The following is a 20,385-nucleotide window of genomic DNA, read 5'->3' as shown; positions in this document are numbered from 1 at the left end:
TAAGTTAAATCAAGTATTAAAAATGGAGAAAGACTGAATGCTTTCAGGTTTTCGTACTTCTAAACAATTTCACTCTGCATAAGTGGAACGAAAGAGTTTGTAGGCTGATAGTAAGACAGTTCAAGGAGTATAAAATCCCTAAATCCTATCTATCTCTTTTTTCCTTGTGTGCATGTGTGTGTGAATTGTTTTAGGTATCTTATAGTAAGCATAAGTATTACCATCTTGAATCCATAGTAAACCACTTCCGTAATTCAAGTAAATCCTTTCGATTCTCTTTGTAAGTGTTAAAGTGGTCATAGATTAAGCGCTGCTAAAATCTTATGATCAACCTATGAGTAAACCTGTAGATATAAACTGTTGTCCAAGTCTGAGACTAAGATTGCACCTAGCCGCACCTAAGCTCTATTAAGAGTTTAGAAAGCAAGGGGGTCTACTCTGAACCTCATGACTCAACAGGAAGGTCTCCCTTTCCAGTTTCGTCCTACTCTTTGTATCTCCTCCATTAGACGTAAACCGTCGGTGAAGTCTGGGTTTAAGATTGGATCTAGCTGCACCTAAGAGTTTAGAAAGCAAGGGGGTCCACTCTAAACCTTGTGACTCAATGGAGGGATCACTCTTACACTTTTACATTTTTTATTCCTATGTAAAATCGTATCAACTTAATTCTAACTCAGTTTTAATTTGATTTTTGTGTGTTCTATCCATGTAATAGGTAATAGTGACCCTTGCTATCAAACTTTGTGAAGTTGTACTTCCACAAATTCATATTAAAACTATTTTGCTTATACCTTAGGCAATTCTCTAAGTGACCAAAGCACTCATTTTGTGACAAAGTTGCACATGAATTAGGGACAGATTTATTTAGGGACAAATTTATTAGGGCAAAAAGAAAATTAGAACATTAACTATCGCTTCCTCACGTTTAAGCAGAACAGCGGATCAGGTTCCTTGTCTGCCAAATACAACACCTTGTGCAGTTACCTACTTAGTTAAAATATTAAGTACAGGCAAGCTAGGCTAGTACTTGACCAGAGAGGTGTAGCTAATTATAGAAAAAAGTGCTGCTGACATACTGGGCCCGTACACCAATACTGCACGGGGGCCCCTGGGGCTTGTGAAAACTCTTTCACGGTGGAGGTTTAAAACTTTACACTTGGCAACAGTGGTTATTTAAAAATCGGATAGCCTCACTAAAAATGTGGGGCTTAGCCTTGCCTGTTGGCTCAATTAATTGAATAATTAGGTTCTGGTTTTCTTTATATTTCTCCTGCAGGATCAAAATCTGTATTTCCTTAAACAGGATCACCAATCACTTTCTACTCTGAGCCGAGGCAGACAGCACTGCATAATTATATAGCTGTATAGCAAGCAGTACAGCTTGTCTTATACTACAAATACATATTGAGTGTATCTGCATCCTTTGGGGTTAGAAGTACAGTGCAAATTCAAATTCTTGATAAATTAATGATGCTAGTTTTCTACCCCATGGCTCTCATAATGGAAGAATCTGAAGAAGTTAATGGCAACCATTGTTCCCTTAGACACACAGCTCTACCGAAATTAATCCCTTTTGTACACTGATGTCCTTGGCTAATGTATGGGTTGAAAACTGAGAGTGGGCATTAGAACGAAACTGACTGCTGTTTAATGGGGTTAGCCTCCACTTCTGCGCTATGTGTGCTCAGCAGGGGGGCACATGAAATTGATAGGAAATTGGTAGAGACTCTGCTTGCTTCACAGGCCTCCAGTTTAATCCTGCCTTGCAGTCTGCGCCCTGCATTCCCGTACTTCTTTGGGATGTGGTTGTGGGCAATGGTACTAGCTAGGAGTAGATTTGCACATCCTTTAATTTCATAAGATAAAAGCAGGTAAGAATAATTCAGAATGACTGTCTGGCAAAGGCCAAAATCTGTAGGAGGAATAAGATGTAATGCTTTCAGTAAGTTTAAGTCTGTTCTTTCTTTATATAGCTACACAGAATATCTATTCGATCTGTCTATTATCCAATACCTATTTAAATGAGATCTGAATCATCATGTTTATTTGTGGAATACTGTTAACAACTAATTCATTTGCTCTCATCTGTCTTCCCTTTTCCTTCAAAATCAGTTCCTACTATGCTATTTGGGAAATTATACATATGGTAACTGCAGTTGTCAGCAACAAATTTTATTTACAGCTTCTCAAGATAGAATAAACCACCCCCTCTGAACACTTCTGAACTGGAAGATTTCCTGCGGAAACCTCCAGCACTGACTAGAGTCACAATTCTCTGTTACATGTAAAAGCTATGTTAGCATCACAGGCAGATGCAACGACTAGTAGACATGGGTACATGACAGTGCTGAGCATAGGCTCTGCCCAGCCTCTCCCTCCCACGAGACCTGCGATGACTATCTATCCCTGGAGACACATACTCTTCTTACCTTTCCATGGCAACCACACTGGAAGTCTAATTACTTAAATTAACAGAGCTTGCTGTACTGAAAAGAATTCAACATGGAACAGCCTTAAAAATATTAATCTCTTGGGCTTTTAGCTCTGCCTTTCTTAGACCTCTTTTTCCGTAGATCCCTCCACCAGTCACGTTTTCGCACAACAGCAAATCGTGACACTGTAGCTAGTCTAGTCAGAAGCATCAGAAACAGTCACATCCCTATCCGACTAAAGATAAAGTTGAAGACACTTTAAGATAAAGAGTAATTACAGAAAACCTTCCTCCTTTTGCCTTCATTGTGCTGCGGGAGGAGTCCTAACATGCCGTGAGTGTACTTTGTAGATGACCAGGTCAGACATTGTAGAGATGCATTTTACTTACAGGGCAGGCGTTAAACCACAACTGCCTTTCTGTTAGCAATAAACCTGAGAAAGCAGACTGGAGACAGAGAAACTTCTTAAAAACCCCATACCAATACACCCCCTCCAGGCAACCTGACTGAAGCCTTTAGAATGTACTTCTTAGCAGACAGAACAAACGCAGTAGCAGACAGTCAGTTTGGAAGAGCCTGGGTTTGGCTGTAAATACTTCCTGTTGAAGGATGCCCCAAGCAGTTACCTGTCCATCTCCTACATCTCGGAGCCCCTTCTCTGTCACACCAGACCATGTAACGTCATCACTACAGCAGTCCCAAGGGCAGCAGCTTTACCGAGCACGTGGACAGTGGTACAGATGTACTGCTGACCTGATGCTTCCTGCAAGCATTCCGTTACACAGGGGAGCAGACTGCTGCCAGCACACTGCACGTGCACCTGCTCCTTGCCATAAAGAGCTCACGGGGTGAGGGCAGGATTAATAATTTTATTAATAAATAAGGGGTACCCAGTAGCAACTGAGGTTAGGTTTTGCATTCCTAACAATTCATGATGCCAGAGCAGCTTCCTTGACACCATGTTAAAATTAATATTTTCGTAAAATTCTGAGCATTTTACTACAATGTAATTCTTGTCTCTGTCCTCTCTCTGCCTTATGCCATTTCTGGTAACTGCTTACTGTTTTGCTACAAGGTCTAATTTTGTTCTGATTAAATGAAAAAGTGGTGAGACAGACTGAACTAGGTGAACTGTCAAACACCTAAGAAGACTTTGCAGCATAAAAGTATTCCCTAAATAAGCAATTCCCTAAGAGAAGACTTGACAAACAACCTGAACAATAAAGTTCTTGAACACTACACAGTTGATGGGAGTCTTTTCAGGGCTAATTTACATAATTTGACATAATTACAGTTATAAACACTGTAGAAGCCTTGGAAGGAAGAATGTCACTGAAGCCTACATTTTATTGGGTCTCATTGCATTTGGCAGCTGTACAAAACTGTGGAGCGTGGAAATGTGCTCAGATAGATCCTGATTATACTAACACATGATACGAGCTTTGAATGCTCAGTGCAAATTTGTCCTGTTAGGAGGATACCGTAGTCTCCCAAGGCCTCTGTCCGGTCCTCCAGCATGACGTATGATGAAGATAGTTTGAGGTAATGGTGGTGGTTCCCTCGGTCTAAGCGCCCATTAAGCCACTCTCTTGTCCACAGGGTAGCAGTGGACATCTGCGTGTCTGACTCCAGCTGCCTACAATTGAAGGGAGCCATGGAACTTGAAAATTTTAAAACTAAAGTAAAAGATAAATTTTAAAAAAAGAAATATACACACATCTACGTATGTGTATACATACACTTCTAATCATACAGAGATGCAAATTAAGAATGAAATAATTCTGTAATATATCTACAGGAGACTGCTAGCTGAGGATGACCCCCACTTTCTACTTTTGTTATACTGATTTCTCGCATCATTACAAGGGAGGAGGTGAATGTTATCTGAAGAGTACTTTGTTCAAAAAGCCGTACAGTCCTATACCAACCAGACTGAAGTCCAGTGTCCCACCACAGACTATCACGGTGCCTCTCAGACTGTAGTGTGATTTGCGGAAAATCGAGAAAGTTTCCTCATTCAAATTGTAAGATGCACGTCTGGAATGAAGGGCAAATACTGATTTTTGTGCTGGTCAGGGAAATCTAGTTCAGTTGGTTTACCCCACTCTGGTTGGTAAGTCAGTTTCCCATTTCCTTTGTAAGACAATCCTCCACTTGCACTGCTGTATCTTTATCTATCTATCATCAGTCATTCTTGTTGAATGGCTAGAGAATCCAGAGAATTCAAAGCATACTTGCAGCCGAAGGAAGATGCTATGAAAAGCTATGAGCAGCATCCACATTTTAGTTAATACTTCACAAACTTCAAGACTACATAAGCATCAGTACTTACAGTCCTGCTTATTTCAGTAGTTCTGCTCACAGCGTAATACAGAAAATACCAGAGCTTTCAAAAAGTAATAAAAAAAGGCTCTTTTCAGGTGGACAGCTTGCAGCTTATTCACAGAAACACATCCTGTTACCAGCCTCAATGGGCATTTCAGATGGAGTTCACCAGTTGAACTTGGCAAGCCTTGATTACTTTTGTCAGCTTTGTTCTAGCTTAAAGAACATACAAGGAGCTGTGTACCATGCTGTATGTTGAGAAATAATGGCACTTTAATTACATTGGGTATTAACAAAATCCTTTTTGAACAGAAAGCTTTTAATTATTTCATTTGTCTCTTAATTTATCATAAGGAAACAACTAATTAGCTTACACTTCTCCTGGGCAGAAGTTCCTTTGTGTAAGACTTAAATACAGTCCATAGAGTCTAGTTTAACAACACTGCACCTTCACTGGGAGATTGTAATTGCAACATGGAATGGAAATGCAGACAGAAAACAAACCTAATACAGTTAAATACCATTTCTGAAGCTTTTAATAGTTAAATTACCAATGCATTCTACTGCTGCCCCCCAAACCAGATCTAACATAATCAATGTTACAAAACAGCAGCAGTATCCTGGAGTAGTAGGAACTTAATTGTCACCAAAGGGTTGGGTTATATGGAGCAATCACTGAACAGGTGGGCAATAGTAAAATGTTACTGAAATACTATTTAAATATGCTAATTACAGTTTTTTAAAATGGTGCCAAAAATCAAGTGCAGAGATGGCCACAGTGAGGCCCCCTCTTGACAAGACTATCGTTAAAATTTGAGAGAAGACATAACTAAAACAAAATAAATAAAAAAAAAGTCCCTTGAAGAGACTAAAAGTGAAAGCTGGGATGTCTATCCAGGTTAGAGATTTAAGGTCTGATGCTTGAGAGTTACCCTTTAAAGACAAAGGTCTGGATTTTTCAAGTGCAAATACAAATTACGTTAATAGTATGCTTTACTGATTAGTGTCCAAATGCTCTCTAAGATAGATGCTCAGCTGTATTACCAATGTCCTAAAATATACTGATCATGGCTGTTGAGGTGGAAGAAAAAGAAACTGAGTTGGCAGAAAAGATATTTGCAAATCCACATGGATGTTACAGAAAAATTAAATGCAGGAATAAAAAAATCACCTTAATGGTAAGCCTCAGCCCCGGGGCTGGAGCACACAACTAGATTTGTAGACGCAAAACTCCAGAGGAGCAACTGTGACCAGTCAGACTCACACTAACTCTTAAATTCTTTCCAGAAGCTAAATCAGGGACTTGTTTTAGAAAGCATTGTAATTTCATTTTATTTATCTGAAGCAACACACATATCAGTACCTGACATGGTAAGCTTCCAATGTCTTAATTCTTACCTTAGGAAAATCTTACCTTCCTTTCAAAGACCAAATTTGACTATCTTTAGCTTTCAACCTTTGGAACCTGTTTTGTGTTCAGGATAACCTACATCCCTCTGTGGAAACACTGATAAGCTTGGAGTCACCTTGCTACTTCCTCTTAGCCAAACTGAACAGAGTGATCTCCACAAGCATTATATTGCAGAGCAGGTTTTCTAGCCCCAGAACTTTTGTGGCTTCTTTATAGTTCTCTCTTCTGTGCCTAAATCAGTTATGAAGTGGGGACATTAGGCCTGGAACTCAGAGTCCTATCAGCATTCTCATCACTGTGAAATCACTTCTCAGCCTTTACTTGCAGGTGCTTTCTCTCTCTCTCACACACACACACACAAAGCATTAGCCTTTTAAAGCAAGGAACTGCAGAAGTACTTATTGTGAGGCTGCGTGTGTCATCAATGACCCAATACCCCCTCTTCAGAGTTGCTACTTCTAAACAAACAGCTTTCTGTTTCTTGTTCCTAAATAGGTTACTTTGCATTTGTCTCTACTAAAATAACTTTTTTTTTTTTTTTTTTTTAGATAATCCTGTAACAGTAGTCTGTCTTAGAAACAAGTAATTTATTGTGAACTCAGAAAGTATAATAAAGCTTTATAACTTCCTGAGGTAGTTGACATTGGGATCAAATGTAAATACAGCTTCCTGGCTCTATGCAAAGAAAGCAAGAATAAATCTGGTTCTGTTCTGTTAGTAAACAGATTACCCTTTAGAGACAGAAACGGAGCTTTTGAACTTTCTGAAATATCTGCTGAGTAAGAATTACCTGAGTAAACTGCCAGTAAAGCTTCATTCTCTTGGCTTTGGCATAATTGCATTCAATGAGCCTGGGCCTGCTGTTCACATCCACCAGGCATCTGTTGTCATCATCGTCGATAGTGGGACTCAGAACACCCACATGGAGCTGCTGATTGCTTGTGTAATAAACATTCTGCAACAGGAAGCACAAACAAGATTTGTGGCCTCTAGACAGAAACAGCACTTCTACCACAAAGCTAGTGGCAAAGATAAACATGCTGAATAGCAGTAGGCTGACCCCATAGTGACTTTTAAATTACTTCTTTTCATGCAGGAAGCAACACAACATTATATAAGTTGTTCTAAATTAACAATTAATTGGTACCAACAAGTAAATGTTGGCGCACTACTTAATAGGAAATACACAAACAAAACTGTTGTATCGTCGTGTCCCTTTTTACTGCTGTTTCCTATGGTTATACACCGTGGGTCTTCAAAAAGTGAGATATACACTTTCTAGCAGCAAGTCGGATTAGTTTGAGTACTGCCATCAACTCTGATTAGGCTGTTTCATCTGAGGATAATACCTAACTGGAGAGGTGAGAAAAGAGAACAGCAACACAGCAGTTCAGCAGGAAGGATCTCAAACTTTTGTATGACAGATGGAAAGATAAATGAATGTTTTCTACAAACAAATGCTAAAAAACAAATTTGAGACAGGCTAATCAGAATCCAGTATATACAATAAAAAGTTATTAGCAGTTGGTGACAGACACATGGCAGGAGACAGAACAGAATGGCCATGTTTCGGGCTATCTGTTCTCATTTTATATGTCAATACACACAGACACAAGAGACTGGAAAAAGGGACCAGATACTAGCTGCTCTCAATTTCTAGCAAAGGAGCGCCCTCACAGGCCTCAGTGATTACACTTACGACCAAAGGCATGAGGCAGTTACATTACACAAATTGTTTCCACTCTGTTTGACTACAAAGACAGGTGTGAGGTTTCTCTAGAAGAAAAAAAAAAAAAGAGGGGGAAGGAAGGTGAGCTTGCCAGACAGTTGATAATGGTAACAGGTTACATATAAACCCAGGAAGTCTGTTTGCTAATCCCAAATAGAATTTATGTTGCTAAAATCAGACCTTTTTTCTTCAGAGGACTGTGAGAAAGATGAAATGGCAACATTGTGCTTTAGCAGCAGGCAGGCATAAAGCTTTGACAACTCCAGTGCTATCAGAGTTACAAGTGACAAGAGCTGGACAGAAGTTCCAAATTAACATCCCGGTCATTTATGGTATCCAGTCTATGTGTCTGTAACAAAACAGGAGCTGGAAATTATGCTGTGTATATTTGGGAATCCCTTCTGTTGCCAGAGGTTGATGGTACTATCTCCTGGCATCTGTTTATTGTTGATGTAGCTTGTTTTGTACGTGCGTATTCTTATTTGTGAAAACTCTGGTAAAATATTAACTGTGAATAGGGGAGAAAGCAGAGAAACAAAGCAAACAGGACTGAGGAGAGACTTGGGTGTTTCATGTAAAAAAAAAAAAAAGGAAACAAAACCCAAATTAGAATGCTGAAATCAGTCAATGCAGGGATTAAATGCAGATGAAAACAAATGGTAGTCTTGCACCAAAACACCATGTCCTCTGTTTACCCTCCTGTAACGCCTTTAGGATAGACCCACATCAGATATAAACTGACATAGTTGCATAAAAGTTAATGAAGTTGCTGTTAACTGTTCAGACGACTCAAAGGTTTGATCCCCTTATCAAGTTTCATTCTTTTTACACCACAGAAATGCTATCAGAAATCTGAGCTGGCTGAGCCAAGGTGAGTCTAGGTTTTAAGAGTCTGAGCAAAGAACAGTTGAATACTTCAGTTGTGCATTACAGGCCGAGAGAGGGTAAATAAAAGGATCTAGCGGAGCACATTTCCAAAGTGCTTGGTTATTACTAATTAAGTAAACTGTAAGAACTGTGGAAAGACTAACAAGACCACACCCCAACAGACTCCTTCCACAAGTTAGTTAATTAATATTCCTGCAAACAAACCTGATGCTGCAGAAAAGCAATAAACATTTAGAATGCCCTTTCTAGACAGACCAACAGCAGCTATTTTAGGTACATTTAAGATCTATCCAGATGCTTTTTTTTTTTTGAGAGAGAGAGCGAGTGAGAGAGAGAGATGGAGGTAATGGTATAGCAAGGCGGTAAGATCAAGAAGATCTTTAACGGCGATTGTTAGGACACATTGACTTTACAGATGAACATTTTGTTGCAGCTTGTTTGCCTCTTACCTAAAATTACTACTAGAAAAATGAGAGGGAAATTGTCAGTTACTTGCATTTCTTACTAATAGGTGGTGATTTGTTAACTTCATTTTTTTCAGCACATTGTCACCACAGAAAACATAGTAGAGGACAGTCAAGACAGTCTGCATTTTTTCCCCTTTTTTTAAAAGATACACATCAGTCATTGAAAACAACTGAGCAGGCCTGGCTGCAACTCTGAGAAATATACACTATAGCTTAGGGTTGCTTGTGCAAAAAAAAGTGGTGTACCTACAAACCCTCAGGGCTGAGCTGTTTTTATTAGCTCAGTCTCCTCAGCCTTTCACAGCGTGGCCTGAAGGCGCCAGGTAATCGTTTCATCTCAGATAAAGCAAGCCCAATTCATAGTGCAACTCCACCAGCTTTTTTTGATGTCAAATCAGCAACGGTTCAGTCTGAGCATCTTTCTGGGCAGAAGCAGAATCATGGCTCTGGCTGGGGGAATTATTCACTTCTGTTTGTTGGCAAAACTGTACCGAAACGGAACAATCAAATGCAATTATCCCTAATAGATTTAATTAGCAGGTTGTTGCTTATCTTTAGACAGCTCACCCTACCTGCTAATAGCACTTCATTTTTCATTGTGGACCAGTTTAGAAAAAAAAGTGTGAAATCTGGGATTCTCACTTAGTACTGGGAAAGGCACCTTTCAGATTGTAAGGGGCAAGTAAAAATAAGCTCCAGCTGAGACAGGCTGTGGTACAGGGGCAGTTAGTCTGTCTAACTGGGCTCCTTTGGGATGTTGTTTTGTGTATCCGATAATACGAATATCATTAATTATTCTATATATTTTCATAAATATTTTAGCATCTTACCCAATAATACCCTATCTTATTTCGGAACTGAAAATATTGCACAACCTGGTAATTTGACTGCTATGTTTTTCTAATGGAGGCATCACATCAGAAGCACATAACCTCTACAAATTCTCCTTGAGCAGCATGCTGGCAAACAGCGAGGTAGTGGTTTGTGTTGCACTTGGCCAGGAAACTTTTCTTACAACGTATCAACAGCCCCTGGCTCCTTTGCCCCAGCCCAAGAATGGAACAGTCCCTGCACTGAGACAGCATAACAGCAGTGATGAAGGGAGGCATCCATTTGGTAAAATAGAATTAACTATGGACACCACTGAATAATGCTCTTCTAGCCTGAGACCTAAAGCTATGAAACATGAAACCATGGTAATGCCTCCCTTTAAATAATTTTACATATTAAGAAAAAAACCCCACCCTGCTTTCCACTGTATTTCCCTGTTTCTATTTGATTATTTTCATTTTCCAATACACTTTTGGAGTTTCTTTTTTGGTTTTGGTTTGGGGTTTTCTTTGCGGTTTTGTTCTGTTTTTTTAGTGTAAAGATGGTTTGCAAATTACCTGACTGGAGTGGGCCGTGGGACATTAACCACCTGCGTTACATGAACTGAATTACCTTCTCAGAATGTACTTGTTAGGTATGCATATATATGACTTTTTATTGATCGTATTTTAAACTGACTTGCAGGTAAAATATGATCTTACAGACTAAAACCATACTCATGTTTTATCACCTTATGTGTAGCCTTATAAAAAAGTTTGAACTTGTGATTTAAATAAGTTGTTAAATAGATAAATGCCCACAGCATTACTTCAAGAGGATGCTTTTAACAAGCATCAACAAGTACGCTTGCTGTTCCACAGTCCACTTCAGCACAAAATGGACGACTGAGGCACTTTTGTTTAAAACACTTGAGAAGATACAGGGAAAACACATTTTACCATCACATTTGTTCCTACAATATTGCAACACCACCACCGACTAACACACCAGGACTGGAATTTTGCAGTAATTTAAGAAAGTGATATTTGAACAATCACTCCAGTACTGCCTTGGAACTCCAAATGACTGAATATTGAATATGTACTATCAAGTTGTCAGGGTAACTTTTTGCTCAGAACTTGGACCTTTAATTTCTGCTACAGCAGTGAACGTCACAGCAGTTCTTGTTCAAGGGACTGGAGACTCAATAGCCAAAAATTTGCTTAGTTCCACTGAAGCCAAGACACTTGCTGTATGCCGATTTACAGTATTCATTCAAAGTGCCTTTGCACTTTCATTAAAGACACAACCACATATTATCATCTCACCATCTCGTACATACTCCCTAAGGAGCTACTGAATTTTCACAGAAAGAGTCTTGCTTCGATATTGTTACAAGTATACTCGTATCGAAGTACACAAGTAAAAAAAAAAACCAACCCAAAACAAAAACCCAAACAACAAAACTGAAAATCACCACCACCACCCCCCCCCAAAAAACTAACCCAAAACTCATCTCCCTTATGTTGTAAAAAAAAAAAAAAGCCTCCTTACATTTCATTAGTCTGTTCTAGCCCCCAGCACTTCACCAACTGTAACAGTATTGATGTACAACTGCATCTCCTGGGCAACAAAGGGAGCACCTTTGTTCAGGAATCAGTTAGGCTGGACAAAAGGCATTTCTCAAAAAGTCAAACTGCAAGGGTTCAGCATTACTGTTGGTTAGAAACTATAAAAATGTAGACAGGATTTATGATCTGAGAAGTGTCAGAGTCAACAAGGGGCCTGAGCCTTAGGCACTTCCACGTTTCCTTCAACCACACTCCCGCCAGGTGCTTTTCAAGGGTGGATGAGTGCGGTTCACACACTTGACAGGCTGGCTCTGGAGGCTGCCTGCCTTCCCTGCCCTTACCACAGGTCAAGCTGCACTCAGTATCCTCAAGAAACTTCCTCTGGAAGCCCGGGGCTTGCAGCAGATTAGAGTGATGCAGAAGAAATTGTTCAAAACAAAACCTGGTGTTATTAATCTAAAGATCTGCAGCAAGCAAATGACTGAATTAACAAAAGCTTCATACCTGGGTCTGAAGAAAAGCATATTGGTTCCCTGCAAAACTTGACACAGGCTTCTGCCACAAGGCTTTTGTTTCAGTCTCTCTTGTGTTCTTGAAGAACAGCCTCATAACTAATCACCTTCATGCTAATCTTCCTCTGGACTATAAAAGGTGGGCGGTTTTATAAACTGTTACCAGTTTCTTTAATACCTGCTGAGAAACTCGGCCTGCAAATAGCCTTGTGCCTGTAAAATGGCATCTTCCAACTAAAGGATCAATTACTCTGTAGCTTTCTTGAATTTATTTTCCTAGAAGTGTCCTGTCTGAGCACATGACTTCATTTCCTGTTTGCTCCGCCTAATCATCTCTGATTATTCACATTAAGACAAAAATATAAGACAAGCAAACTGAGATTGGTATCACATTAATAAAACCAATAAAATGGTTCCCAAAATCTTTATAAAGTGAAAACCAGTGAGATTTAGTCAAGGAATACTTGTTATTTTTTTCTAAACAATTATTTTTTTTAAGAACAAAATTTATTTTTCCTAACAAGACAGCTAAAAGATGAAAACACAAATGAATGGTAGTTGAGAGCTGCATAGCCTAGGATTCTCAAGAAATCATGATGACAAGGGACTATTGGCGAAAATTTGGTGTCCTAAATGTTTTCCCTGCCTGCACTTTGGATGAAATAATTTGCTGTTCTATTTAGTATTCTAAGCATAACTTTCCCTGAAAATCTGCTTGAGTATCAGGAAAACACACAGTACAATATTGCGATGAAAACAAAAGTTGTGTACAGTACTGCTATTCAGACTGACTCCAGAATAAAGGAGAAACAGCTTCACCCTTTATTTGCCACTGGACCAGGCCATAGCCTTGCTCCTTTTCAGGGAATGCAGGGACTCTCCTTCCCTCTTAATGCAAGCTCACATGGCATGTCTGCATGGAAGAGAAAAAGAGGAGTTCAATCTGGAGCCACAGTCTCCCCTAAATCTCCATTGCTGCATGCAGAACAAAGGGTCCTTTTGCCCTTCTGTTCCACCTGTCTCCTCTGAGACAAATTCTGCTTTCAGCTATAATCTTGAAATGCCACTTGCACAGCCAGCCATCTAACTGCCAGAGTTCACCCTCTGCTAAGCTAGTGCTCACTGGGAAAAACACATGTACAGCACATGCGAGTGCCAGGGGCATAAAGTGAGTGTAGTGAAAAGCAGATCTGTGCAAGAATGCTCAAAATCGGAAAAAAAAACCAACCCTGTTGTGATTTATGAAAGGTTAGAGCTGAGATCACGCATACTGAATCTGGCATATACCCGCAGCAGGTACTTCCTCCCTGGTGTTAGAGATCCCCTGACAGGATCTGGCTACCTTGCTTTCCAGGGGGGGAATCACGCCAAACACAATTCGCAAAATCTGCAGTTGAGTACTTCGGTTCCTTCCTGGTGGCTCAGCCCAGCCCAGCCGGAGCAGACCAGAAGCTTGGGATCACTGGTACAGATGAGCCAGTCAGGACCTGGCAGTCTGAAAGAACTTTCCAGAAAATTACCAACTCGATTGCCATGGCACGTTTCCTGCTGTAGGGCTAGAACAAGAATTTTGGTGGGATACTCACATCTTATGTGCTGTGCTGCAGTAGTGCAGTACGGAACACATCCTAAATCTGCCATGAGAGCAGTGAAGGGCCAGGTAATTCAGCCAGCATTTTTGTCCAGTGAAAATATTTCAAACACCTACACAAAACAAAATCTGCACAAAACCCTGTGATGATGTAAAGTACAAGGGAAGGTAAATGAGCTCTGCCTACTTGGACACAAATACACAGCTTTGTCCTCACAACAATGTGATGTAGAGTTTCTATCTATTCACGACAGGTTTGCCCCGAGAGAGGTCAAATTGTGATTCCCGTTAACACTGAAATTCCACTGACTTCAAGTACAATGAGATTTTTGGCTCCAAGTTTAATAATAAACTTTGAAAAGCCAGAGTTGATAAAGACTTCAGAGCTGAAGTGGATTGCCAGTTGCAGTAAATTATTCATAGGAGCTGATTTATCATGTAGCAAAAAGTTACAGTAAGATGTTCAACTTAACACAAGATGATTATCTGAAGGATAAATTGCCAACTCCCCACTGGAAGTTTAAAGCAATACACACCAATTTGCAGGCTGAAAGCCATTTGTAATCCTTATGGCAGTGTTCCCAGATGAAATCACGCTGGAGACTGGTACATGACTCTGCATTTATAATGAGCAAACTTAATGCTCACCACCAGCAGTACTCATTTGCTACCCTGCTTTTGGCATAGTAACTACAAGGGATAAACCTCATTCGCCATGACTTTACTCCATCTTTGAACCGTATTTTTCTTCAAATGAATCCATGAAGTCAGTTATTAGGTCCAAAGTCTCACAGCAGATTCATACTTGACTACAGCTCTAACTAAAGAGCAGTCTGATGGATTCCTATAAATTCAGACTTAGCTAACTTTGCTGTTACTTGGCTATTTATATTATTCCTGACGTTTTATTCCAGCATTTGTTACATAAACACATCTGAACAAAAGAACTTTCCAAACCTGATAAGAAAAATCTCGACAGATTCCAAGTTCATTACGAATAACACAAACAAATACATCACCAAGATAAGTATCAAGTGTTTCCCCATTTACTATTCATGTAGGAAGTGACAGGAGAGAGAGGGTGTGCTGTCCTGCAGCCACCATGAACAGCACCACTGCATCCCGTGCTGCCCTAAAAAATTTGCTGCTGAAGAAGTGCAAGCATAAGAGCATAGGCTGAGAATTACAGAATATTACCCCTAAGCCACAGGTCAACCCTTAGAAGATTGATGTTATTTTTCTGAGGTAGATTTTCAGCTGATGCAGAGTGATGATACAACTTTAAAACAATTATAACTGTATTTTATCTATGTTGAGGATCTATTCACTATGAAACCTGGCTTACAGATGAGCTGACAAACAGCTAGTATCAAGTGTAGCAACACCATAATTTAGACTTAAATTGTAAAGTGTGTAAGAAGGAAACCACTTGCTATTTCACTTCAGTGCTTAGATTTGTATCTACTGAATTAACTCACCAGCATGCCGATTATCTGACCTACTTGCTCCTCTTCATGCCCATACACTAATTAACTTCTGAACTCTAAACAACAACATTTGACAGCAATAAAGCCAAGGTGTTCAGGAACTTTAAATAATACAGTGTGGTGCTATAAATACAGGCTTAGAGACACAAAAATGTTAACATATTATTTTAATAGAAAACAGGAACCCCACGTCAGACTTCTTTTTAATTTAAATTCATGAACCTACATTGCAGCGGAATACCAAATTCTGCTGTTGCCTATTTTGGTATTCTGCTTCAGTTTTGCTTAAAAGCGGCAAACAAAAATCTGCTTACTTGAGCTCCACTTTTTAAGTTGAACAGAACTGTCAATCCTTGGTTTTATATATGCATTCAGCATTTACTTCCATGTTTTTCCTGATGAAGGTAACTACAGAATTAACAAGACCTGGATAAGTTAAAATTTTACTTGATTCACTTCCTAAAGCCTCTCTTGGTTTTGCTTTTATGTCTGCACGAGATCTCTACAACTCTTCCATGGGAAAGAAAGAAAAGGCAGTGTGTATATATAGATATCTATATATCTGTCTCAGAACAATTCTGGCATAGACAGCTATGTCCTTTTTTTAAAAAGCATGCTGTCTTATGGCTCCTGTGACTTTGTCCTATCTGAATTTTCCTTTTCCCTCTCCCACCAATCCCTCTTTACCCTTCACAGTTTTCTTTGTGGTCTCCTACAGAATCCCATGTCTATCTTACCCCGTTTTCTCTCCTTCAACACTTGCTCACCTGCAGACTTACCCATCGTCCCCATATGCTGATGCACTGGTCCATCCTTTACACCAGAGCTGACTCCTCCCGGCCAAATCAGAATCTGAGCTAGCTCACTGCCAACTGTGTATAAGCATTTGGTAGCTCAGCATCAACAAGTATAGAAGCAGATTTTTTACCTTCTCACAGTAGACCCAAGTGCTTTAGAGTGCTGTGGGCACAGACACATCACACACGTGTGTTAACACACAGCTTCATCTTGAACCTCTTCCAAAATCATCAGATCTTTTTATACAGCCCTTTCTTCCTGCAAAACATCTCTAAAATACAGCTCTTCCACTCAGAGTTGAACCTTGCTGGCTTCCTCACTGATGTCAGAATTCATGCTCTTTTCAAACCCATTCTGAATGCTTCTGAAAACTTGGTTTTCAGATTGCCTTTCAGGAAGGCAGTATCCTTCCACTTCTGTTTTCCATGCTGCATAAACTGCTTGTCCTCATTTTCAAAACCTTTCTTAACCCTTCCTCTCATTACTTATCAGCTTAGCAAGTATCAATAGGTTATCTTCCAGCTCCTAATTAGGTCAGGATTGGTCACATCTTTCAAGCAAATATTCCTGGAAGTTAGAAGTAATGCTGGCATCTTCCAAGGAACTTACCTTCCTCTGCACATTCCATGGATAGCACTTTTGCTCAGATGTCTCAGAAAAAAAAAAAAAGACAAAAAAAAAAAAGACTTGCTGATGTACCAAAAGCATTACTCAAGAATGCAGTGAGTTCTGTGTCAGTACCTCATAGCATTCCCTTCTCCGCTCTGCCACGACCTCCTGTTCCTAATATTCTATCTGCAGACTTTAGCTCTTCAAATCAAGGGTGTACTTTTTATTATGAGGTTGTAGAGCACTTAATGTAATAGATTTCTGGGTCATTATTGGGATGCCTAGAACTATAATCATAACAATAAAAAAATCTGGTGCCAGGGATGAGACAAGTAGCTTACCGCTTCTCAGGAAAAATGTATTTTTTCTGGCAGTATAACCTTCTGAATATTTGTTAAAATAAATTGTGCTATTTCTACTATTACCTTTTCTAAATTGAATTTGATAAAACGTGTCTGCAAGTGGTAAGTCAGGTCAAACAAATTACAAGCAAGTGCCACACCTTCTTTATTAAGATACTCTAGTAATATCTTAATCTTGAGAGTTTGGGGGTGTTATTATTTTTTTTTTATCCAGTCCTATCATGTTTAATCCTGTGTGGTAGTGAGCCAGTGACTCTGGATACAGAGGCCCTTTAACTCCTCTTGCGTTCCAGAAGAGCTGTGAACTTGTGTGATTTTCTGAGGGGAACAAAGGTAGGTAGTTACATGCACAACTTTGAGAAGAATTCCCAGCTCCCTACAGATACATTACTTAACTCCTACACCTACTGGCTCTCCTGGCTTCACTGAAAGCAATCACAACATCCGTTTCTGATTTCAGGTGAGCCAGATCTCACCCATTCTTCTTAGGATCATGCATGCATTTGATACAAGGTTTCCAGAGGCACTCCATTGACACCAACATATGCAAATACAAGAAAACTGTCTAAAAATTAATTATTTTGTTGCTGAAGACAATAAAATACAGACATTAAAACATCTGCATGGAAGTGAGGCATTACGTACTGAAAATGATAACAAAAAGATAGGCGGCACATGTGAACCACGTTGCTGGTCAGTGAAAATCTGATTATCTTTAGTTCGTTTAGGTTACCAGCAGGGACATACTTATTTTTCCCCACAAAACAAAATGAATCACCCATAAGAGTTCATTAGTCAAACTTAAGTTTGTAAAGTGACCTCCTTGCCAGCACCTTTGAGAGAAGAACAAATTGAAATGCAAAACAAACTGCTCTTTTAAAAGTCTTTGTAGTATTTTAGCCTGTTTCTGCAACATACAAAGGAGTAAATCCCACAGCAAGAAAAATGGGGCTTGATTCATTCACAGCAAACCTAGAGTAAGTCTGACGTATTTCCACTGAAACCGAACAAACTGTCAGGATCCAAGTTTCTCCCCCTATTCCTTTGCATGTGATGAAGTTTATAGATGACGTATAACATGCAACATCAATACACTGACCTAAATGAAAACGTGTGGATTTTACTCTACAAAGGCTGCAGTCACAATGTAAGTGGGACGTCTTGTTGAGACTGAGGTGAAGCTGGAACCTGAAGATCCTGCAGGACTCACAGAACGTAGAACAGTGAAAGGTACTTCATACTGAGATTTTTAAAATCACCCCAGATTTTATGGGAAGTTGGGCTTCCCTGTCATTCCATTTAATCTGTGTTGGCAAAGCAGCTGATACTGATCTATGAAGAACCCATCTGGAGATTTATATTACAATGGACTGAATACACTGAAAATAATGTGCAAATGAAAGTTGAAATAATAGCCTAGGACATCCCACAGTCTGTCACCGCTCTCTGACAAAAAGGAAGCCCTGAAGGCTTCACCTAGTCTTATTAGCAGCGTTTCCTTCAGCAGCAGATTTAACCTCCACTTGACCTCCTAACCTCTCAGTGCTTGGTGTTAAATAATTACACTCTAAACATCTTATTATGGGCGTTATTAAACTCGTGAATTAGTTAGGAATGCAATATGTTGACCCATGAGATGAGCAGCACCAACTATCCGGAGTACTATCAATGCACAGTGACTAATTAGGAAAACCTCTGCAGTGCAGCAGAGGACCTCAAACACCAAAACGAGCAGAAGATTTTTATTTTGTTTAAATGCAAAAGTGTGAGAGAAACTCGGCACAGATGCACAGCACTCACACAGACAATTTTCTTCAGTTTTTAGTCTCTCCTATGGCTTCAGGAATTGTCGTACAGCTGAGATTGTGACATACTGCCATCTGGGAACTCCACCTTAAGGGCTCATTACTTGCAGGTACAGCATGCATTTCCATACACGGAACATTTAGTGCTGCAGTTTCAGTGAAGGCGGTTCTCTTCCCAAGCTCTGCCACTTGAGCTGCTCAGTGGAAACTTCTGTAGTCTTTTCCCAGGTTAGAATTAGTCATTTTTCAGAGGGAAACCCTGGCACTATTTTAAAGTTTGCAGAGGTTTTGCCTCAGGTTTTCATGTCTTATACAGTCTGTAATTACAGAACAGGCAAATACTATATATGCCCTACTTTCATGCTCAGTAGCATTATTTTTAATAAACTATTCTGTAGCAAATGAAACCTCTGCCAGGTTTAGTAGCCATACATTTAGGATTTAAAAGCACCAGTGGCACTTTGTCATAACATGAATAAAATTTCAGACATCTGATGTCTATGCTGTGATCTCTTTTTCTTTAAATGACTTATGTGACTCAACAGCCAACTTCACAACAGTGCATTAATGGAGGATGAGTTAGTTTGAACACTGATGCAGACAGGACTGATAACCACCAAAGAACAGAAGGAGGACCTGTACCGTTTTTTGTTGGTCATTTTTGCCATCAACATTAAAGTTTTTATCTTTTCTATGAAAGGTCAAAGCATCATTTAAATTTCTCTTTAAGTTTGTGCTAATTGCTTTGACAGATGAGAGCCTGTGGGGTGATTATTCAGTGGATAGGGTTGGAGATGCAGACTGGTGCAGCTTTCAGTCCCATGGAGAACAAGGAAAGTTTCTTTCAGTGTTCCTATCCTGGCACATTCAATAGTATTTAGCCTCTTAAACCAAGTGAAACGCATTAAGCTGGATACAAGAATTTCTGGCATTTTAAATGGACAACATCAAAATCAAAGCAAATCCGTAATAACACTAGCCTACAAAAAGTAAAAAGGTTATTCCTTAGCTGTAGAGGATGTATTTCAAGCAATAAGGTCTATCACTTCAACTGATTTGTTTCAATCTTTATTGTTGGTTTCTCTGTAGAGACTGACAGAAGCTTATGAAATTACATCCAACCCAACTGTATCCTAAAAGAAAATTTCTTTCCTGAAACATTTTTAAGCTTTCCAAGGCAAGTGGAGAAATGTATGTACCTTAATAGAAATGGCATTTTTCCTGCCCACCAGATGTCTTGAAGTAGTGGTTCCACTGTTTGCAGGGTGACCACAAATGACACTCAGACAAAATCAGCATCTAGAATTTAAATGAAGAGTCTGTATACTATAACCTCATGTAAAACCTGTACCTCGGTCCTGCCTGTGTTCATGAATAAATTGCAAAGTTCACAAAGCTCTGCAAATAAAATGTGTCTCAGGCTGGAATACTGTGCTCATGTCCCAGAGACTCCTCCTTTCTTCTGCTCTTCTGGTCCCCAAGAAAAGGGCAAAGAAAAGCATCACTGGATACATGTTCATCACTGAAAGTACTTTTAGTGCTAATGACATTTTTTAAAGGAAGAATGGAAATGAGGAAGGACATTAGA

The 20,385-nt window shown here is 39.6% G+C and overlaps 1 protein-coding gene and 1 long non-coding RNA gene across 23 annotated transcripts in view; one reads left to right on the top strand and one right to left on the bottom strand.

Annotated features, from left to right (window-relative positions):
- The window catches only part of GALNT18 (polypeptide N-acetylgalactosaminyltransferase 18), a 328,712-nt gene that overhangs the window by 13,157 nt on the left and 295,170 nt on the right, over positions 1-20,385 (bottom strand). For 6 of the 7 annotated variants that reach the window (XM_056353154.1, XM_056353156.1, XM_056353153.1 and 3 more), the window contains one exon: positions 6,959-7,123. The exons of the other annotated variant lie outside the window; for it this stretch is intronic. In XM_056353154.1, the coding sequence (XP_056209129.1) occupies positions 6,959-7,123 (165 nt within the window). The remainder of the gene's footprint in view (positions 1-6,958; positions 7,124-20,385) is intronic. 7 annotated transcript variants of the gene reach the window in all.
- Positions 1-20,385, top strand: part of LOC130155679 (uncharacterized) — a 316,598-nt gene that overhangs the window by 261,970 nt on the left and 34,243 nt on the right. The gene's annotated exons all lie outside the window — the stretch shown is intronic.

This window comes from Falco biarmicus, chromosome 10 (genome assembly GCF_023638135.1).
Source record: "Falco biarmicus isolate bFalBia1 chromosome 10, bFalBia1.pri, whole genome shotgun sequence".
In the NCBI taxonomy this organism is placed as follows: Eukaryota; Metazoa; Chordata; class Aves; order Falconiformes; family Falconidae; genus Falco; species Falco biarmicus.
Note: the sequence above shows the minus strand (reverse complement) of the source record. Positions and strands in the feature narration are given on the sequence as shown.